General features: G+C 39.3%; 1 protein-coding gene across 1 annotated transcript; it reads right to left on the bottom strand.

Annotated features, from left to right (window-relative positions):
• Positions 1 to 779: 779 nt before the first annotated feature.
• Positions 780 to 8296, bottom strand: LOC131225999 (probable pectinesterase 29). The gene is made up of 5 exons (XM_058221631.1): positions 7977 to 8296; positions 6003 to 6162; positions 3793 to 3999; positions 1956 to 2200; positions 780 to 1256 (listed from the first exon to the last, which is right to left on the bottom strand). Exons 1-5 carry the CDS (start codon positions 8213 to 8215, stop codon positions 1100 to 1102), a joined length of 1008 nt encoding a protein of 335 aa, XP_058077614.1. The 5' UTR covers positions 8216 to 8296; the 3' UTR covers positions 780 to 1099.
• Between the last annotated feature and the right edge of the window lie 15441 nt (positions 8297 to 23737).

Genomic DNA, 23737 nt, shown 5'->3' with positions numbered 1-23737 from the left:
TGTATGTAGTATTAGAGACTCAGCCTTGTTTATATACATTAGAGAGGGTTAAGGATTTTGGAACCCTCTCACTCCACACAAATTTGGTATTTACAGTTCCACTAGAACACTGTCTGTGTGTCACACTTCTAGCATACCACGCTTTGCACAAATTTAAATGCATCACAACTTAGTGGGGTCCACTGGTACACCCGATCACACTATCCAACCCTTAGGATAATCCAAACCGTTGACCACTAAGGCTCACTTTGTAGAATTCTTACATTCTATGGTTTCAGATGTGTGATATGCAACCTCAAGACCATTTTTTAGAGGGGTGAAATGTTAAGAATGCCATTCTTTTTTCTCTTTTTCTTTTTCTTTCCCTGATAGAAGGGTTGGAGTAAAGCATTGTGGGGTCCACAAGCATTGTGTATGAGATTAAGCCCATAAAAAAGGTCGAAGATGACCACTATTGTTTGTTAGCATGAGCATGCACTTGACGATTCTAACTGTCCACTGGCCATCCTCCAATCATCCAGTTAGGATCATATCCTCGGTCTAATTTTTAGGTTATGACCATCACTAGTGGAGCCCAAAAATCTTCACGATTTAATTCAAGATAGATGCATGACACGTGTGCAATTTCTGTGTGCATGGCACATGGAGCATCACACCTTCGCAGAAGAGCATCAAATCTTTATTTTCAATGTGGACTGGTAAGCCAAATGCATTACAATGAACGGCTGATAATTATTCAAACATATCATGACATTGAGAAATGAAAGGCGTAAGATCGAAGAATGCGTGCGACCCAAGTGGGCCCCACCTATGAATAACAAAGACGATTGGATAGGAGGAATTAATCCACCTTAGATTGCAAATGAACTCAAAATATCCATGGTTGGATAATCACAACCATATAACCAAGTGCATGCAAACTAGCCAGCAAGAGCATAAATGCATGGTCTCAGGCCCTTATTTGAATGGTCGTGATCATCCAATCAGGATGATATCAAGCCCATGTGCAAAAGATGGTGGACCCCTCTTATCCAAACCGTCCATCAAGAACAAAGGTGGGCCAAGATGGGCCCCACACATGTACTAAGTTCTCTCATTCTTAAGGTTGTTTATAAAGCCACTCTTCTGCATCAATGAAAGACGGACTCAGTAACTCAGCCCACTCTTTAGCACTGAGTTTCTTTTCCCACCGCACGCGCTTGGACATGTCCGAACCCGATCCTGTGTTACCCAGCTCCGAATACGTTATATTATTCCTGAAACCGTTACATCACAAAAATAGCTTAGATACGTGCGTAAGTGATTGCGTTGTGGGGCCCATTGTCCATAGACCATATTTGATTATCACATTGATCGAATGATCATGACCATCCAATCTTAAGTATAAGTGATTGGTGGTATAAATTTGATGAGAAAAAAAAACTAACGGTTAAGATCATTCGATCATGCCAAATTTTTGCTGTGATCTATACACACTGGGGCCTGGAATTTGGATGGTTTGGATGATATGTCACTGTTTAAAAAATTGGGGTGATCGAATCGTCACCATGCGATGATATATACCATCTTCCATTTAATCCAGGGAATGTTGGGGCCCACCAGATCAAAGGTCTAGATCCACTGATCCATTATTGTACAAATTTAAGGTTTGACAACACTGTTATGTGCTGTCATACTTTTATGAGGATCATATAAATCCTCCCTGAATGCAATTTTCAGACATTCCATCTTCAAACAAACCATAAATGTCACACATGCAGACATGGCACATGTGCTTGATATCCTGGCCGTCCAGTAGGGTGGTCCCACAGAGAATCTTTCAAACTATGTAACATGGCATAGCAATCACTGATCAGACCATCTTACGAGCGTACCAGATCCCATAACACATGTGGGGTGTTTGTATTTAGTGATTGAAGATGGTGGGCCTTAGAATCAGGTGTAGGTGAACTTACTCATGGCCTGCATATGTCCATGCATCCCAGCCTTCAGGGACCACAACATCTGAAATATCTGAATTGTGGAAAACAACCCTAGAAGAAGGCCCCCAAGCTCTTCCAAGAAAGACCTTCCCAGTCCCAGCCACAGTACAGAACTTGAACACAAACCCATTTGGGTCAGTTGGGTTTGATCTCCTTTGAGCCGTCACATACCCCCCATGAGGCTCGTCCTTCACTGCTGTTACATGCAGCGTGCATTTCTAAAGCAAAAACAAACAAGAGATTTATAACCGCCTGTTACAAGTTTACAACACTGGGAAGTGGGAACATAAGCCATGGTTTGACGACTCGTCCGAGTCGAATCTGAGTCATGTGAGTTGACTCGGTTTCTGTCATGAATGAGTCATGATGGTACCAAGATTCACCACTGACTCGGCTGAGCCCTGACTCGACTCAGACTCTAACGAGTCGCTGAATCCAGGGTAAAAACCGAAAATGGATTGGCTACTCCCCTGCAACCAACCAATGGCTGATGGTCGGTACTCCGTGGGACCCATCATGATGTATGTGTTTCATCCATTCCGTCCATCAATTTTTGTAGATAATTTTAGGACATGAAACAAAAATGAGGTATATCCCAAAATAAAGTGGACCACATTACAGGAAACAATGTTGAATGAACGTTGAATGAACATCAACCATTAAAAACCTTTTGGGGCCCATAAAAGTTTTGGATCAAGCCCATATTTTTTTCCCCTTCATCTACGTCTGTATGACCTAATAAACAGATTGGATGTCAAATAAACAATGCAGTGGGCCTTAGGAGGATTTTAATGGTTGATATACAATCGCTATTGTTTTCCTGTGGTGTGGTCCACCTGAGATTTATATCGATCTAATTTTTGAGATAAAATCCTAAAATGATCTGTAAAAATGGATGAATGGCATGGATGAAACACATACATCATGGTGGGGCCCACAGAGAACCGACCATCAGCCCCCGGGCTAGTGGCAGGGGTAGTAGCCTACTGACCATGCGTGAGAGCTATCCAAACCGTCCATTAGATGCACCCATGTTAGGCCTAGATCCCGAAATCCAGCCGGGCCACGCCCGAGGAACAACGGGGGAAATTGGGTAGGTGGACCCCACCATATAAACCTCAAGTTGGAATGTGGGGTCCACCTTGTTGTGTATATGTCACTGAACCCAGCCATCAGGTGCGGCCCACCGGGATGAAGGGACATGAGGAAACTCAGGCCATTCAAAAAGTTAGGTGGGCCACGACAGGTGAAAAAAGGGCCCCCTGTGATACATATGCCTTATATCCGTGCCTTCCATCCGTTATGAAAACTTATTTTAGGGAATGATAAAAAAAAAATAAAGTCATCCAAATCTCAGGTGGACTATAATAAAGGAAACAGTGGTAATCCACCGCAAAAGTTTCGGATCGAGCTGATATTTGTGTGGTTTCTTCATCCAAGTCTTCGTGACCTTATCAACAGGTTGGATGGCTAATAAACATTCTGTTGGACCCCGTGAAGTTTTTAATGGTAGGGATTCAATCACTACTGTTTCGTGTGGTATGGTCCACCTAAGATTAAGATCTGCTTAATTTTTGGGATCATACCCTAAAAGGAGCTTTCAAATTGGATGGACGGTGTGGATGTAAGTCTCATACATCACAGTGGTTTAGATTCCACATAAACATCAATGGTGGGCCCCTCCAAACGTCATTGTCCATATTTTTGGAATGATCCAGCGTTGATCGACCCGACCAGTAGAAATCAGGACCGTAAAATCTCAATGTGGTGGCCCCAAACCCAATCAAACCGCTTTAGATGTTTAACGTACCTCGTAGATGGACTGGCCCATACCGAAGATGAAATCAACGGCTCCTTGGATGTAGCATTGATAGAAGTAGTGTCTCCCTGTATTATCCCACAGTGTATCTTGAACGCTTTTAAACGAGCATTGATAGAACGCAATCTTGTCTCCGTACAGCGTTACTGCAACTGCTTGCGTGAATCCCAGGAGGTCGACCGGATGATCATATGCATTCTGACCACAGCCACGGCCCACCCCAATGGAACCGATCATCAATAAACAGATGATAAAATCCATCCCGATACATAACTCAGGTGGGCCACACTAATATGACAAATACCAGCCGTTCAATCAATGGCCTTTGATATGGACGGTCAAGATCATTTACCCAAAAATAGGTCTAATCAACAGTTTGATCCATATATTTGTCAGAGACCATCATGGATTGCCTATGATTTTAAAGAACCGGTTTGTTAAGCAATCATAGCCATCCATTCTTGGCTTGGGAGAGGGATGGCTATATAAAATAAGGTCAAAACAATGATGGATCGGATCATCTGATCAGTGCAAATTTTCATTGCAGCCCACAAAATATGTTCTGAACTTAATGTACGGTTCAGATCGATCAATTGGACACTCTAAGTGAGCCGACAAGGCACCTGAATCTGATCCAACCCATTGAAGGCCCTTCATGTGTAGACCCGGTTGATGCACAACCAGACATTGCAAGTAACTTCGTTACTCATGAGACCGATATGCTAGGCGACCTCAGTAAGAAGAGATTAAAGGGGACACTTATGTCACACGTGCTAACATGCCATGTCCGAGGGTAATGCAGAGCGGGTTGTGAACAATTTCATGGCCAAGATGGACCAGAAAAGGCCCGATCAGAGGCTGAACAATTTCATGGCCAATGACCCCAAAAGGCCCAATCAGAGGCTGAAGTAATCCGGACCATCAGAACTTTAAAACTGGCCGATCTCCTAAACCATAATGATTTATCCGATAGGCCATTTATGATTTTGGGGGAGGAGAAGCTACTTAGGCCACCCAACCTGCTGGTACTTTCTGTTTTTACTATTTCTAGTAAGTTTTATTGAATTATATTGAGTTGTGTGCTAATGTGAAAAGGTATTTGAAAAAATTAGGAGAATAAAATGTTTAAGCCAAATAAGATAGTAGAAATCATGATCATCTATAAATATTAAAAAGCTTATTATTTATAATAAGTCATGATTTTAGAGGGTTTAAGTTGTATTTTGATTCTGAAACTTCTTAGGATTCATATCATTACTCAAGGGGTTATAAACATGCTTTTTTTCTTTTCCTTTTTTCTTCTTTTTTTTTTATAAATACTATCTAACTATTTATTTCAAATTTCAAAAAAATACTTCTATTTTCTTATTTTTCTTATATATTGGAGGTATTTTTGTAAGGAGCCCAAAGAAGTTATATAGATTCGGAGTAGTCATCTCCTAAGGAAAATGGGCTATCCCAAAGGAAGATGGTGCTCAACCTATCCTTCCCTACGTCAAAGAGATTCAGGCCACTCATGCCACTCATAATTTGAGCCATGACAAATGTGCTCAGCTCGTATGTTTGTCCATCTTGTATCTAGACCATGGGTATCTTTTTCCCAATCATTTCATGTTCCCGTGTGTGTGTGCAGAGAGAGAGAGCCATGCTCACCTGCACACCTATGCACATGTGTACCTTTGCATACATGTCATGAACGTCTAATATGAACAGTCCATTTTTCATGGCCCACCAACGTTTTGGATCAGCAAAGTTTCATGATGTGCTCCTTTAGATGGACCATTCAGATTTTGGAGTCACATCAGCATATAATGATTTCACCGAAAAGTTCGCATGAGTTCCGTGGGAACTGGGCATTAGCGTGTGTCTATATATATATATATATATATATATATATATATATATATATATATATAACTCAACTAATGAGTGAACGGTCCTGATTTTTTGGATTGGAGCATGTCCACCATGTGGCCCACCTGATGATTGGCCACTGAATCTCATCACATAACGATTGCCTGCTTAAGTCTCACCTCATGCCAATCACTTTAACACTTACTCATCAACGAAAGATGGATGGTAATCCAGTTTGGAAACCATACTTAGTTACACTTCAGGACACTTTCACACAGCCGTCCAATCTTGATCAGACGGCTGTTGAGAGTGTGGACCACCACCAATAAGTTATTAAGGATCCTGACCTCGAAAGTAATGTATTTGGCAACGAAATTATCAGCCCGAATGGCGAAAGTTGAACTCTCCTCGGTATTCTTGGCATCGTCCCATGTAATCATCGTAAACTGGGCCCCTTCTCCTTGGATGTATATGAACGGTTTATCTTCAGGGACAGTAACCTTCTCTCTACATACACATACATACATGCAATGTTGAAAGATCAAGAGATTATTAGATATGGTCATGAAAATTCCTGAATTCATGACTCGTCGGAGTCAACTCAGAACCGGTGGAATCTGTCTGGTTTAGCACCATGAGTCAGTAGTGAGACGAACCTGACTCGACTTGACTCAAACGAGTCACCCCTGACTCGACTGAGTCGATACTCGGCTCGGGAACGAACGAGTCGGTTAGAGTTAGCCAGTGTTAAAACCATGTGCATAATGCAAATATGGCTTTTTAATCTATTCCATTCAAGTGGGGCAGATGGTTCGGTGGACCTTTGGTCTTTGGGGCCTAGTGTAGATGGACCATTAATCTCACAAGATGATAAAAAATATCAATTTGTGGCTTGCAAAGAATGAGATTGGTGGCCATGATCTTTTATTCTGGGAGACTTTTGGGGCCACGGTGGGCCACATCAGATCAACGGCCTGGATCACTGAACTGTAGGCATCACTGGTATAAACTGGAAACCTGGCTGTCAATAGTCTGGGCTTAACGGCTCGTTTGATTTTTCAAAGTTCGTGTAAATGCCCTTGAAATGGGTAATTATTAACATTTCACTCGTTCTGAAAATTCATCTGAATTTTTTACCTTGGATACTATTCAAAGGAGTTAGTTTAAATTTGTGGACCCCAAAGTAATGTATATGATATATCTATTCCATCCATCCATTTTATGACAATATTTTAAGGCATGAGCTGAAAAATGAGGCAGATGCAACACTCAAATGGCCCACACTGAAAGAGAGAGTGGCCCTCATAGGTTTTTAATGATAAGTGTTTGATTCCTTCTTCCCGTGGCGTGGTCCATTTGAGCTTTGAATATGACTCATTTCCTGGCTAATGTATCAATTCAAAAAGCATAATAGATGAAAGGTGTGGATAAGAGACATGCATCTCAATGAGACCCACAAATATGTTGGGCGTTATTGATTCATGGGTTACAAAAAAAAAAATTTTTAAAAGTAGGTGGTAAAATCAAACATCGTGAAGAGTGAAGAGTGACGTAAATACCAAAGAAATAATTATAACCCATTTATACGGTATTTACATTGAAAAATCAACCAAGCCTATTGTGAGTACTCTGTGGAGCCTATCATGATGTATTTGTTTTATTCACACCGTCTGTTCATTTTTGCAGCTCCTTCTATGGCATGGGCTCAAAATTGAAGCAGATCTAAATCTCAAGTGGACTCCAACGCATAAATAAATAAACAAATAAATGAGAATTAAATGCCTAGTGTTGAAAAAGTCCTGGGGCCATGAAAGTTTTAGATCAGCTGTTATTATGTTTCCCTTCATAGGTTTACATCATTGGGAGCCCTAGGAAGGTTTCAACGGTACATATTGCTGTCCCTACTCCTTTCTGTGATGTGGTATCCTTAAGCTTCGGCTATGCTTAAATTTTAGGCCATGCCCTAAAATGAGCAGAAAATTAGTACGGACTATGCTTAAATTTTAGGCCATGCCCTAAAATGAGCTGAAAAATAGTATGGACCACGTATGGATAAAACACATAAATCACGGTAGACCCCACAGGGTCTGTAAAGGGTTGAGTCGTATCACTGGACAATCCGCACGTGATTAGACCGTTGATACGACAACCAAAAGGACAATCCTAACCGTTCTATCACGACTTTGAAGATCCACATCCAATTCAAAAAAAGGCCAAATATTAAACGGCTAGGATCTTCCGTTCTGGGGTTTTTTGGGTCATGACCCATGAAATCAAGAGTCTGGATCACTAAGCAAAATTCCGATAATTATCATAATTACCGATAAACGCCCTTACGAACATGGATAAGGATCCACTGAGAATTGTACGATGGAACGGAATCAATGGCCTGTTGGACGGTGTAGAAATCACCGCCACCCTTCCAATCAACGGTGATGGTCTTTGCGATCGGCGCAGATTCAATTCGATTGCTTGATCTCCAATCATCAATATCCCTGACACCGAAACAGAACATGAATTGCATGAAAATGAAGAAAAATGGAAGCCCAACAAATTGCATTTTGGATAAATTGGTGTAACCAAACAACCCAAAATGTGTAGTTCGAGGCTGGTTTCCGCTAGTGATTTATAGATAGGCGATGGCCCACGTCTGGAAAGAGTAGAGAAGTGCATTCATCTGAGAGATTTTGCATTTGGGAAGTAGAAAATCTGGGAAATTGATTTCTTTCTATTTCGAAATTTTCTGTTTTGAGGATGATTTGAATGCTTTCTCTGGATGTAGGCATCCAAAAGGGAGGAATGACAGATTGATGGCCCACGAATTCCTGCTGATGCGGATTGTGTGGGGAGGAAACGGATTGGCTACTCACCCTGCCATCAGCCCCGTGTCTGGTGGTCGGTGCTCTGTGGGCCCCATAATGATGTATGTGTTTCATCCTTTCCGTTCATCCATTTTTTCAGATCATTTTATGGCCTGATACAAAAAATTAGAGGGATATAAATCTCATGTGGACCACACCATATGAAAACAATAGTGATTGGATATCCACCATTAAAATCCTCCTAAGGCCCACTGTACTGTTCGTTTGACATCCAATATGTTGATTAGGTCATACAGGCCCAGATTAAGGGCAAAAACAAAAATCAACTTGATCCAAAACTTTTATGGCCCCCAAAATATTTTTAATGGTCCACGCTCATTCAACACTGTTTCCTGTAATGTGGTCCATTTGAGATTAGGATATATCTCATTTTTGGTCTCATATCGTAAAATAATCTTCAAAAATAGATGGACGGCATGGATGCAATACATACATGATGGTGGGTCCCACATAGCACCGACCATCAGCCATTGGCTGGTGTCAGGGGGAATCGCCAATCCGTTTCCGTGTGGGGAGGCGCTCACCACCATTTAACTGGTGTGAAGGGACGTGGATTGTGTCCTACCCCCCTCTCTAGCCACGAACGGACAATACTATGGGCGGGCCCACTGTGATGTTTTATCGATACTGTCCATTCCTTCTCTTATATCATTTTAAGACATGTGGATAAAAATGAGGTAGATCCAACGCTCAAGTGGACCACACTAATTAATAATCTCTGGTTGCACTAAATGCACCAAATAATAATCTGTGGTGTGGTCGACTTGAGAGTTGTATCTTCTTCCCTTTTGCAAAAATCACTTATAATTATATGAGAGAAGGTATGAACGGTTTGGATAAACAGACACATTACGGTGGACCCACGCATTAAACTGCCCGTTCGTGGCTAGAGACGAGAGAGGGTAGGACGCAATCCCCGTCCGGTGCGAAGACTCTGTGCTTACCCGCGTGATGAAATCGGATTGCGTACTGAGTTGCTCAGTATGCTCTTATCGTACTGAGTAAACTCATTTGGGCCCACCCTGAATGTATGTAGTCTATCCACTCCGTCCATCCGTTTTTTCATCTAATTTAAGGGGTTGAGCCCAAAATTGAAGTATATCCAAAGATTAAGGGGATCATACTACAGGAAATAGTGAGGATAATAATTTCCACCGTTGAAACCTTGCTACGCCTCACAATTGATGTTTATTTGTCATCCAACCTGTTCATAAGATCATATAGACATGGACGAAGGGAAAACACAAATATAATCTTGATCCAAAACCTCTGTGGCCCAAATATATTTTCAACGGTAGACATTGAATTTAACTTTTTCCTTTGGTGTGGTTCATTTGATTAGCTTATCTACTTTATTTTTGGGTTCAAGCCTTAAAATTACCTGATAAAATGTATAGATGGATCGGATAAATTACATAAATCATGTTGGAGCTCACAGAGCATACTCAGTACGCTAAGCGTGCTGAGTTACTCACCACGCAATCCGCTACCTTATTTAATTGTCCAGGTGGCTCCACGAAGTGACGTGGTTGTGGCAGGAGCCGTTGACTTCCAAAAAGAATACAAGAGCCATACATTCGGCCATCGTACACGTGGCATGTATGCGTCTCATCCAAAACGTCCAAATGATGTGGCATATCTCCAAGAATCACAGTGATTGAATGATCGTGACCTCTTATTGATCAATGTTTCATTTTTTTTAATTTGTATTGTTGAATTTTCTTTATATAAACCGTCCATTCAACGGCCGACAGTGAGCCTGTAGGGAGCATCCATTCAGTGTGATTTTTGGTTTAAGATCCATCTGAAATGGGACCTAAAATATGGAGGGTTTGATTTGAGGCATATGCCTACAATATGGAGGGCTTGATTTCAGGCATATGCCACGTATGGAATAGCTTTGTATATTGTGCATCGCAGATCTCTGAATATACAGCTATAGAAAACGCTTTAATAACAAATATGCATAGTGGATTATTTAATTTTTTAAGAAATTAATATAAAAAATTAATAAGAATTGCGGTTGCTCATTTTATATATATATATATAGGAGGAATTTATTTGACCACGAGAAACATTTTAAAAACACATTAAGAAAATAATAAAATTTCAATAAAATCTCATAACATATAAAAGATATATAATTACATATGTAGAAAATAAAAAATCACAAAACAATTGCACTTTAAATTATATGATAAGGGAATAATTTATGCATATATAGATAGACAGATGTGATGCAATTACATCCAAATTTAATAAAATACGTGGAATAAAATACAATTAATACAATTAAAAATAAAAATAAAAAATACCGTGTACCCATATCCACATAGGGTTAGGAGGTGGCTAAAACTAATCTTTCATAACCCCACAAAAAGTTGACCATGTCCTACAATGTAAAAAGCCATGAAATAACTCCACATAAATATGTTTCCATTACATAGGGCCACAATTTATACATGGACAAATAAATGGATGTAATGCAATTACATCCAAATCTAATAAAATAGGTGTAATAAAACACAAATAATACATCCAAAAATTGTTGAGAGGTAGCTAAAAATTGTTTACTCTATATATTCCCACTAGAAGTTCGCCTTAAATCATTTAGAGCAGTTACTTCATATAATGATGGTACTTTGCTCAGCTAATGAGGCCTTGTATGGCATATTTCTGTCACTTATTTTCTCACAACTGCACCAATATACTCATCAATGGATATTGTTGGGGGCAAAAATACAAGTCCGGGGACTCGGACTTAATGCCTCGGGACTCGGACTTGATACCTCGGGTCGCCGAAGGATGCGTCAAATCCGAGGCATGGTTCGCTAAACCGAGACAATGGTTGAGTCGGTTCGAACGACTTATCAGCGTTCCGGGCATGTGTCGGGCGGACCGCCTTGCAAGACCGACCGTCGCTAGGTCAGATCTCATCCCGGATATCTTGGGATAAGATCTCCGACCCCGAAGCTCACGGGATCGGATAATGGCTCAAGATGGGCACGATCCTATCTCCGTGATACCCGAGAAGATCTCGCGCTCAATATCAGGAGGACCCCAGCAGCTATAAAAGGAGGACCCTTGTCACCTTGAGAAGTACGAAACAAATTCCTCCTAAAAACCTTCCAATACTTTGAGACCCCGAGTCCAGGCCTGACTTTGGCATCGGAGGGTCCCCTGCTCGAGCCAGGGTCTCCTTTGTTTTCTTTCTGTGCAGGCATACAAGGGTCCAGGAGGACGAACCAGACAATTGCATCAACAGATATTGTATAGGCAATGTAACTGCAACCATCAATTGTGGTTATAGTTGCAAGTTGATCAGCTCATATATCCCCTTGAGTCCTGAATTTGCAATATTATATATATATATATATATATATATATATATAAAGAAATAAATTTAAATAATCTGACTACTTTTCACCAAGTGAGTTTGGATATGACTCTTTTCTCATATTATGATTTCGCCACTAAAAATGTGTTTTTATGTGAAATTACTCAGGTAGAATTATCAAAATACACCAACAAACTTTCTCCTAAAAAATCTATTGAGTTTTAATAATTTTTTAATTTTCAGTATGTATCATCGATATATTTAATATTTATAATAGCATGTAATTCTAAGAAGGGCTCTCGTGTAATGTAACCTAAAATCCATAATATCACGGTATATTGCAGTGATATAGATATTTTAATTAATATGAGAGCTTTTTACAAATTTTTTTAGGCATCATATTGTCATGTGTGATACCGTACGACATAAGAAAAAAAAAATTGTATCATATAAGCACTTGTGCCCATATAGTTAGAATGCCTTTTCACATATTGGGCCACTTAAATATATTTTATACATTCTAACTCATAAGTATTAGGAGGTGATGACTTAGGAAATGGACAATCTCATATGATAAGGTAAATTTGCTAAGTACACATGGTTGATTGAATTATCAATAGGATGAATCCATCTTATTTCTTAAGTTAACTATGGTAATTTTTTACAATTGTTCAATTAATCATATCAATTGTATTATCTAATAAGTTTAATTTTTTTTATACATATGTCATCTTGAACTAACTCTTTTTTATTAAAGTTTAAAAGTACACAAATATATTTAGAGAAACATAGAAAGAGCAAATTAGAGAATTGCCACGTGGGTAGTTGTGTGTCTGATAGGTTACTTGTTTGTCGAGTCACTACTCACCTAAGTCGAGATAAATTGGTCTAACTCACCCAAGTCAAGGGTCACTAGGCATTCCGTGTTTAGAGTAAACAACTTTCAAACATGATTTGCATGGTACTATATCTAACAACAACATGTGCTTGTCCCAAAAATTGGCACATCGATCAGACGGTGTTACGGTTTTAGTTCTTAGGTGGGTAGGATGTAAACTCTGAATGATGCATTTGAAAGACTTGGAGTCACCACTAGCTGAGAATGGCCTAGAATCTATGTTGGCTAGAGCCGTAGAATCACCTAAGGTATGTTTTGAAGAGATAGTAGAGATGAAGATAGATAATAATAATAATAAATGCAAAATGTGATGTATGATAAATGCAATAATAGAAAGAACTAAATATATTACTAATCCACTTAAATTATAAACTAGGGAGATCATGATGTCTCGATGTAGGGCGAACTCAAGGAGTTAATAACTACTTATTAAGGTTAGATAATTGTAGTATGCACATAATTAAAAAAGAAAAAAATATATTTTAGGCGAATTAAGCTTTTAGTGCACCAAGAAACTATGTCGCTTCTAAGTGAAATGACAACCTAAGAAGCATCATTTCCAACCATGTCATAAGTCATATTCCCTTCATACCCGGTTGTTAATAGCCTAGGCTCGGGTACATCTCCATCTATAGGGAAAGGACCCGATCCCCACTCGCCCGAAAATAAAACCAAGTTGTTCACTCCATCTATACGTCATATTTCCTTCCCCGCTCTCAACATACACCAAGCTTTCCATGTAAATCCCTAGACATAATATGAAAGATTAAAATCCTATGGACGATGATCACAACCCAACTCCATTAATCTTACCAACCTCACGTTCCTCATAATCATCCTCCTCTTCTTCGGCTTCTCACTCTCCTTCATCTTCCATTTCCGCCTTAAGACCCTCAACCCCTCCCAACACCAGTGGGACTTTAATTCTCTGTGGCCCACTCGCTTCCTCCATGTCTCCTTCGTATTTTTATGGTCCCTTAATGTAACATCCTGTATTTTCACTGTTTTGGATTTTCAAAAATTTTTGAAAAAAAAAATTGTGTAATTAACTTATAATGTCACTTACTGACCGTTAACACTCAATATTAATTTATACACGTGTGGAACCAATAAAGAACCGTATAAGCCCGATTAATCAACCGTAGGAAGCCTACGAATCTGCCCGATCACTTGAACATCAAGTTTAGCCCCATGATTTACTCACATAGGGCCCAAATCTAACTGACTCATCGTTAACTAATCAAGACAATCATAACTAAATTAAAGATCTAATCGAAGCCGAGTCAGATAAAGTCCGGATCTTGACCAATAGACTAAATTAACCCCGTTACTCTTTTAGCCTAAAACCGACGGTTTAGAGTAATCATGACCAAATCTCCACTTTTACTAGTTATAAATAGGTCATACTATGAACATAGTTAATCCAAATCCTAATCATTGCCCATGAGAAATCTCAATACCTAATTCATTTCAGAAATGCCCCGATTTTTTGAACAAGCTCTAAACCGCTTGTTGATGGGTCACTAATTCCAAAACTATATAACAATGTCCATCTTACTAGGCTTGACGTCCATCGCGAGAGTCAGAACTGGTAATGTCTAGAACCACTCAACTTGAGTCGAGGGACGAGTGTATGAGAAGTACGAATACCTAAAGGAAAAAGCTGAAACTTAAGTGAATTGGGTCGTCAACTCTCATACAAAGTTGAGGATTTCGGACCATCGGTTTGCAACCAAACTTCACATGCGGAGTAAAGATATTTTTCTACTCATATCCGTATAGCCACAGCCCCGATCGACCATCGGTGATCGTTAAATAGTCTTCTAATCATGTCCGTTGATTGACACATCCAAATGGCGGGCCGATCATATCCATACGTAGATCACCATTAGGGCTAACTATCTTACGGTGTATATCGACTTGTGCACCCTATAATGGGCCCTAGAGGCTAGAAAAACTCTCTCATAGGGCTAGTATAGTAAAAACCCAACACTTGTGGCCATTTGTACCAAATCTGGCACTATATAAAGGCCTTCTTTTGGGCACCCCTCTCCCCATACGAATTTACCCTAGATAAAGGAAAGTGAGAAGAGAGAAAAGGGAGAAAGAAGAAAGGAAGAAGAGAGGAAGGGAGAGTGAAGAAGGGAGAGAGTGTTTGTGTGGGTGAGAAAAATCTTGATGCTTGTAGGGTTGGTATTTCCTCAACAAAACCGGTGGGTACTACAAAACCTCCACCAAACCCACCCATGCCAAGAAGTGGAGGTAAGAATGATATATTTTTCCTTCAATAGAGCAACCTAGTGTAGATTTCTAGGCATTAATGTTGTCTTTCTTGATTTTGATTTAGGAATTGGCGGTTTTACCCAAATCCTCAAACCCTAAGATCTCAAAGAATGGAAATCTCCTCTTAAGGTGATTTAAGAAGGAGTCTAGAGAAACTTAGGAAGGACCTCACTATACTATGATCTCATTATACCCAAATCCTCAAACCCTAAGATCTCATTATACTATGAGTCTAATGATTTTGATTGCTTGGATAATGTATCGAGAGAATCTAGAGAAACTTAGGAAGGACCTCACTTCCAATTTCATCAATTAATATGAATTGTTATGAAATGTTGTTGCTTCTCATGATTAATATGGATTGTTATGGAATTTTGTTGCTTCTCATGACTTGGTGCAAATGAATGCTTGCATGTTCATGTCGTATCGTTTCTTGTATGATGTTGCCTTATAGTATGTATGATTCGTTACTCTTGTGTATTTTTCGTTCTATGGGATATATGAAGTGCTTAACTTCCTTACTAACCCACACAAAACACATGCACTTTTGTTTCCTGATATTGTTAGCTTTGCTTGCTAGGAAAAATCTGAATTGTATGTTGGAAAAATATGAACTCATGAACTTGCTTATGCTAGTTGATAATCCTGATAGTGGCATAATATAGACTACCATCAAACCCTCGGGTTGGTCAGGAATATGAGGAGAGTGAAGGTGGTCCCGTTGGTAGGACTATCCTAAAGCTAGACCCATGGATTTGGGCGGGTGCGTGTGGGCGACAGTAATTAGATTACATGGGTCGCTTGTACCCGATGTCATCTGTCACGTGCTTGCCTGAACTCGTACAGTCTAATCTACCTACTGACCAACCTTGCTTGTTAACCCTATCTGCTTACACATGTATGGAACCTGGAACATCCTTCAACCGTTGTAGCCCATCGATAACCAAATTGAAACCGATCTACCGCCTCGTGAGCCGGGCATGGTAGAATGGGACACTATGTCGGAGTTGTCGGCCTACGCTGGGGCGACGAGCCTCCCCGTAGTGACAGCAAGCGATCCCTTTTCTCAGCACTCCCCATGTGTTTGAAGTCGAGGATGGGGAACCCGATAGGATCAAGGATCACGGGATCTTGGCCTCACACTTTGGGGGGCCTCAGCCTTGTAACCAGTTCAGGGCATTGATACGTAGGGTGTATCAGTTTTTCCAACCTACTAGAAGAATGGAATTAATTAAGAACTTGGCTAACACTACCATCGCATCGCACTAGCTAAGTTGGCGACTCAGCAGTCGAGGTCGCAATGAGGGAGTATTGTTCATACGCAATCGTTAGACATAGTCTGTCACGCCCCGAACTCGGAAACCGGGCTCACAAAATTCCCGATCGCCGAATCCGGCGCCGACAGCCTCCGTAGAACCCCATTCTCATTTACCAGGTTCCGATCCTGGGATACTACAAGGAGGGTTTCAAATCATTAGTCTGATTCATAATGAGCATAACAAAAGCATAACCCACAAACAATAAGCACAAGAACACCACTACAAAATCCACTATGATCAAAAACTTTTTAGTACAATGCGACAGAAAGGGGAAATACAATGTAACAAAAGAAGCAAAACTCCAGAAGCTCAGCTGCACGCTCCAACTTGTTGGGGACCCACAACCCCTGCCCCTTTAAATCAAATGGCTGGAAGTGTCTCTCTCTTCTTCTTTTTTTTATACGTGTAAGTGTGTGTGAGTTTGGCCAGCCCAATGGGCCAATGGATGGGTGATTTGGATGCCATACAAACATTTTGGTGGGGCTCACTATCAATGGGTCCCACATGAACTCTATAATAAATTAATTTTATATGTTTTCTCCTATGCATCCCCACCATTAATAGCATCATCATCATTATTGCAATTATCTTCACCATCAATCATACTATCTTCATCATCCACACCATTAATCACATCATCATTAACATCATCTCTACCATACATAAACACAACAAAATAAAATAAGAATGAGTAGGGTGGGTGTACTCACCTTGATGAATTAGATGGATGGTTGAGATGAAATTAATGGTTGAGATGGATGGAAGGGATGTGATTGATGGCCCACTAAGATCAATCCTCTCTCTCTCTCTCTAATTGTAGAAAAATGGTGAAAGGCTAAGGGGTGGAAGTGTATTTATAGAGAAATGGATAAACTTTTGGTTAAGTTAGGCTAATGTGATTAATATTAGCTTAGGCTATAATTTTGATAATTAACTCATGATTTGTAATTAATGGTGGATTAAAGAAGCATGGGATGGCATGGTTTGATGATGTCATACATGAGGTGTGGCATGGAGAGATGTTGACTTTGGGGAGCATATGAGAGATGGGAGGTATGGGTATGTGACATCACACACATGGGTAGAGATTCTCTCACCCATGTGTGGCATGTACATGTGTGCTTGACATGTGTTGTGCACATGTGTGGAATGAAATACATGGTGCCATGCGCACATGATACAGTTATTATTCTTCACGGCGTATCTCACTAACGGAGTATCATACCGACGCACGGGTGGTACCTCCACGATCGCGGCGATGGGGCGGTCGATATGAGATAGGTTTCAAGGTCTTGGGGTTCTGGTCAGTTAGGTGCGTACTTATGAATGATCAATCCATGTCTAGCTTAAGGGCTTCAATCATCATAAGCATGGAAAATAGTACCGAATAGACCAGGTGTTACAATCTACCCCCCTAATAAAAATTTCGTCCTCGAAATTTCTAGTTCTAAGCACAGTATCAAACTCACAACATAGAATCCAAACATACATCACCAAATTTATCAAACAATCATCCATCAAACACTAGAGGTATTGCTCACAGCTATTCCCTCATGCCTGGGTGATAGGTATAGCCTCTACATTCTCAAATAGAGGATCCTGTTTTAACTAGGTTCTCAAACCGGGAATCTTAAATTCATGTCTCTAGATTCACACAAATTAGGGGTACTAACAGCATCTAGGTTTTCGATCAACGACACTAGGAGACCTAGTTTAAGTTCCTCTAAGTTTTTCACTTGCAGACCTTGCTTGTAATTGATCCCAAATCTTATGCTCTGATACCAACTTCTGTCACGCCCCGAACTCGGAAACCGGGCTCACAAAATTCCCGATCGCCGAATCCGGCGCCGACAGCCTCCGTAGAACCCCATTCTCGGATCCCGACACCCATTTACCAGGTTCCGATCCTGGGATACTACAAGGAGGGTTTCAAATCATTAGTCTGATTCATAATGAGCATAACAAAAGCATAACCCACAAACAATAAGCACAAGAACACCACTACAAAATCCACTATGATCAAAAACTTTTTAGTACAATGCGACAGAAAGGGAAAATACAATGTAACAAAAGAAGCAAAACTCCAGAAGCTCAGCTGCACGCTCCAACTACAGCGAGACTATGGCTGCGACTGCGTCCTGGCGTCACCTGCACGCATCAATCGTGCATAAGCTTATGGAAAGCTTAGAGGGTGGTGTAAGTGTGTGTGAGTTTGGCCAGCCCAATGGGCCAATGGATGGGTGATTTGGATGCCATACAAACATTTTGGTGGGGCTCACTATCAATGGGTCCCACATGAACTCTATAATAAATTAATTTTATATGTTTTCTCCTATGCATCCCCACCATTAATAGCATCATCATCATTATTGCAATTATCTTCACCATCAATCATACTATCTTCATCATCCACACCATTAATCACATCATCATTAACATCATCTCTACCATACATAAACACAACAAAATAAAATAAGAATGAGTAGGGTGGGTGTACTCACCTTGATGAATTAGATGGATGGTTGAGATGAAATTAATGGTTGAGATGGATGGAAGGGATGTGATTGATGGCCCACTAAGATCAATCCTCTCTCTCTCTCTCTCTAATTGTAGAAAAATGGTGAAAGGCTAAGGGGTGGAAGTGTATTTATAGAGAAATGGATAAACTTTTGGTTAAGTTAGGCTAATGTGATTAATATTAGCTTAGGCTATAATTTTGATAATTAACTCATGATTTGTAATTAATGGTGGATTAAAGAAGCATGGGATGGCATGGTTTGATGATGTCATACATGAGGTGTGGCATGGAGAGATGTTGACTTTGGGGAGCATATGAGAGATGGGAGGTATGGGTATGTGACATCACACACATGGGTAGAGATTCTCTCACCCATGTGTGGCATGTACATGTGTGCTTGACATGTGTTGTGCACATGTGTGGAATGAAATACATGGTGCCATGCGCACATGATACGGTTATTATTCTTCAGGGCGTATCTCACTAACGGAGTATCATACCGACGCACGGGTGGTACCTCCACGATCGCGGCGATGGGGCGGTCGATATGAGATAGGTTTCAAGGTCTTGGGGTTCTGGTCAGTTAGGTGCGTACTTATGAATGATCAATCCATGTCTAGCTTAAGGGCTTCAATCATCATAAGCATGGAAAATAGTACCGAATAGACCAGGTGTTACAATCTACCCCCCTAATAAAAATTTCGTCCTCGAAATTTCTAGTTCTAAGCACAGTATCAAACTCACAACATAGAATCCAAACATACATCACCAAATTTATCAAACAATCATCCATCAAACACTAGAGGTATTGCTCACAGCTATTCCCTCATGCCTGGGTGATAGGTATAGCCTCTACATTCTCAAATAGAGGATCCTGTTTTAACTAGGTTCTCAAACCGGGAATCTTAAATTCATGTCTCTAGATTCACACAAATTAGGGGTACTAACAGCATCTAGGTTTTCGATCAACGACACTAGGAGACCTAGTTTAAGTTCCTCTAAGTTTTTCACTTGCAGACCTTGCTTGTAATTGATCCCAAATCTTATGCTCTGATACCAACTTCTGTCACGCCCCGAACTCGGAAACCGGGCTCACAAAATTCCCGATCGTCGAATCCGGCGCCGACAGCCTCCGTAGAACCCCATTCTCGGATCCCGACACCCATTTACCAGGTTCCGATCCTGGGATACTACAAGGAGGGTTTCAAATCATTAGTCTGATTCATAATGAGCATAACAAAAGCATAACCCACAAACAATAAGCACAAGAACACCACTACAAAATCCACTATGATCAAAAACTTTTTAGTACAATGCGACAGAAAGGGAAAATACAATGTAACAAAAGAAGCAAAACTCCAGAAGCTCAGCTGCACGCTCCAACTACAGCGAGACTATGGCTGCGACTGCGTCCTGGCGTCACCTGCACGCATCAATCGTGCATAAGCTTATGGAAAGCTTAGAGGGTGGTGTAAGTGTGTGTGAGTTTGGCCAGCCCAATGGGCCAATGGATGGGTGATTTGGATGCCATACAAACATTTTGGTGGGGCTCACTATCAATGGGTCCCACATGAACTCTATAATAAATTAATTTTATATGTTTTCTCCTATGCATCCCCACCATTAATAGCATCATCATCATTATTGCAATTATCTTCACCATCAATCATACTATCTTCATCATCCACACCATTAATCACATCATCATTAACATCATCTCTACCATACATAAACACAACAAAATAAAATAAGAATGAGTAGGGTGGGTGTACTCACCTTGATGAATTAGATGGATGGTTGAGATGAAATTAATGGTTGAGATGGATGGAAGGGATGTGATTGATGGCCCACTAAGATCAATCCTCTCTCTCTCTCTAATTGTAGAAAAATGGTGAAAGGCTAAGGGGTGGAAGTGTATTTATAGAGAAATGGATAAACTTTTGGTTAAGTTAGGCTAATGTGATTAATATTAGCTTAGGCTATAATTTTGATAATTAACTCATGATTTGTAATTAATGGTGGATTAAAGAAGCATGGGATGGCATGGTTTGATGATGTCATACATGAGGTGTGGCATGGAGAGATGTTGACTTTGGGGAGCATATGAGAGATGGGAGGTATGGGTATGTGACATCACACACATGGGTAGAGATTCTCTCACCCATGTGTGGCATGTACATGTGTGCTTGACATGTGTTGTGCACATGTGTGGAATGAAATACATGGTGCCATGCGCACATGATACAGTTATTATTCTTCACGGCGTATCTCACTAACGGAGTATCATACCGACGCACGGGTGGTACCTCCACGATCGCGGCGATGGGGCGGTCGATATGAGATAGGTTTCAAGGTCTTGGGGTTCTGGTCAGTTAGGTGCGTACTTATGAATGATCAATCCATGTCTAGCTTAAGGGCTTCAATCATCATAAGCATGGAAAATAGTACCGAATAGACCAGGTGTTACATAGTCGTTTGAGGGAGTGTTGTGGCGAGGGCATATATAATATCATATATCATGCTCATATAGTAACAAGATTAGTTATGTGTTTATGAATGATTGCATTTCATTAAGTTCATAATATAATTGATGTTTGTTACAACTTAAGACTAATAGCACCCACTGAGTTGATCACTCACTCCCACTCTGGGACGGTGTTTTAAAACACTAACCAGACTCTTCAGTAGTTACAAGTGACGCAGAGTACGAGGAGCCTTGTGGCGCGAGCCTGGATAAGGAGGACAAGATGTCCTACTTCCAGTTGATGGGCGGTTCGCCGTAGATATTGTGGACGGATTTGGATCGCTGAGTAGGGGACTCAGCACATCATTCTTTTCGGACATATTATTTTTTTTGTAATTTTATTGGGCAACGCCTTATGCGACCCATAGTTATATTTTTGGACTTGTATATCTTTAGTCGCTTCCATTTTAGTAGTTTAGGTGTGATTGTGATTCATGCCCTAAGTAATTCCTTGCTGCGCATTAAACTGGATTAAACTTAAAACAACAAAATTGGTCATAAGTGATACCCGGAAACTTGGGAGTTGAGCGTATGCACGACCCCCAATTTTTAGGGCGTTAAACTTAACGAGCCCCTCTGCCTCTCCCTCCCTTCCGTGCTCCTCACCCTCCCATAGTAACAATTCCTCTAATTAAAATTTTAAAATCTTGTCAATTTAATTTCTCACTATTTTATCATAATTTAATGTAAAAATAATAATAATAGTTGAAGTAGCTCATTTTATACTTATATATTTAATATTTTAAAATTATTTATTAATTTCAAATGAATTTTCTATGACTTATTGTCACATTTGTAAATGTTATCATGAGAAAAATATCAAAATCTGAAAATCTCTTCAAATATTCATAGGCTGGGAAATTTTCAAGAACAAAATTTTCTTTACTATATTACTCATTGGCGCACATGCATAAGGATACTAAGAATGACTTCATTCTGAAAGCTTGTGCAAGATTCAAGTCGTTTAGTAAATGATCCCTATCATATATATAGAGTGACCCAAAACTTAAATGATTCTATGTATCACAAAATATTTTATAGAGTGGTACTACACATATCAATTATATTGTTGAGATACAAAAATATATCAGTATTACATGAAAAATATCACATATATAGGAGAAATTTATCTGACCATGAGAGAAATTTGGAAAACATCATGAAAATGATATAAAAAAAAATTAATAAATTTTCAAAAAATGTTAAAAGATATGTGATTACATATGTAGAATGTAAAAATTTACAAAATAATTATAAATAAATAGGTTCTCATTATATAAGGAAACAAATTATGAATGAACAGACAAATGTGATGCAATTAAATCCAAATTTTGTAAAATACATGTAATAAAACATAAATAACACATCCAAAAATAAAAAGATATTGTGTACTCATATATATCCACATAGAGTTAGGAGGTGGCTAAAAATTATCTTCCTTGTAAGTTAATCTTCTCCTAAAATGTAAAAAATCACAAAACAACTACACATAAAAAGGTTTTTATTATGTAGGGGAACAAATTATGCATGGACAGATAGATGAACATGATGCAATTACATCCAAATATTATAAAATATGTATAATAAAACACAAATAACACATTTAAAAATTAAATGATACCATGTACTCATATCCACATAAAGTTAGGAGGTGGATAAAAATTATTTGCCTATCCCTATAGCTTGTTATAATGATTTTTATGAAAATAACATAGCACATCATAACATCATTGTATCAACAGGAATTGGTCTCCATCGACCATATGCAACAAAAATAACATCCCTATATCATAATATCATTATATCAAAAGGAATTGATCTTCATAAACCACATGTTAATTTATTGTAAGATTATTTTGCAGCACGACATAATAAAAGATTGGATTCCATTAGTACAAAATCCATATATAATATCAACATCTTAACAACTAACAAACTATCTACTACTCTAAAAGAAGTTTTTTTTTAAAAAAAAAAATTATTAAAGGAAACAATCTATATTCCACACGCACTCTTTTCCATATGCATACATGTATAAATGTACATATGCACTGCTTACATTTTTTTAATGGGGTGTCTTTGTTATGACCTACTCTAGCCACACATCATTTAAAAATCTTTATAATCATTAGTTATTTTTAAAGTTCCATCATACATATCTCAAGATTTAATAATTCATTATTATTAATTCAAATGACTACCATTATAATGAATTGATCTATTGGCCAATAATCTTTATAATAGTAAAGAGGATAAATTGAAATTAACTGACTAATTTTTGCTGAATATTCTCTAATTTTGTATTGAAAAATGATGCAATA

Source organism: Magnolia sinica, chromosome 14 (assembly GCF_029962835.1).
Source record: "Magnolia sinica isolate HGM2019 chromosome 14, MsV1, whole genome shotgun sequence".
NCBI classification, from domain to species: Eukaryota; Viridiplantae; Streptophyta; class Magnoliopsida; order Magnoliales; family Magnoliaceae; genus Magnolia; species Magnolia sinica.
The sequence above is the reverse complement of the archived record's forward strand: the minus strand, read 5'-3'. Positions and strand labels throughout refer to the sequence as shown.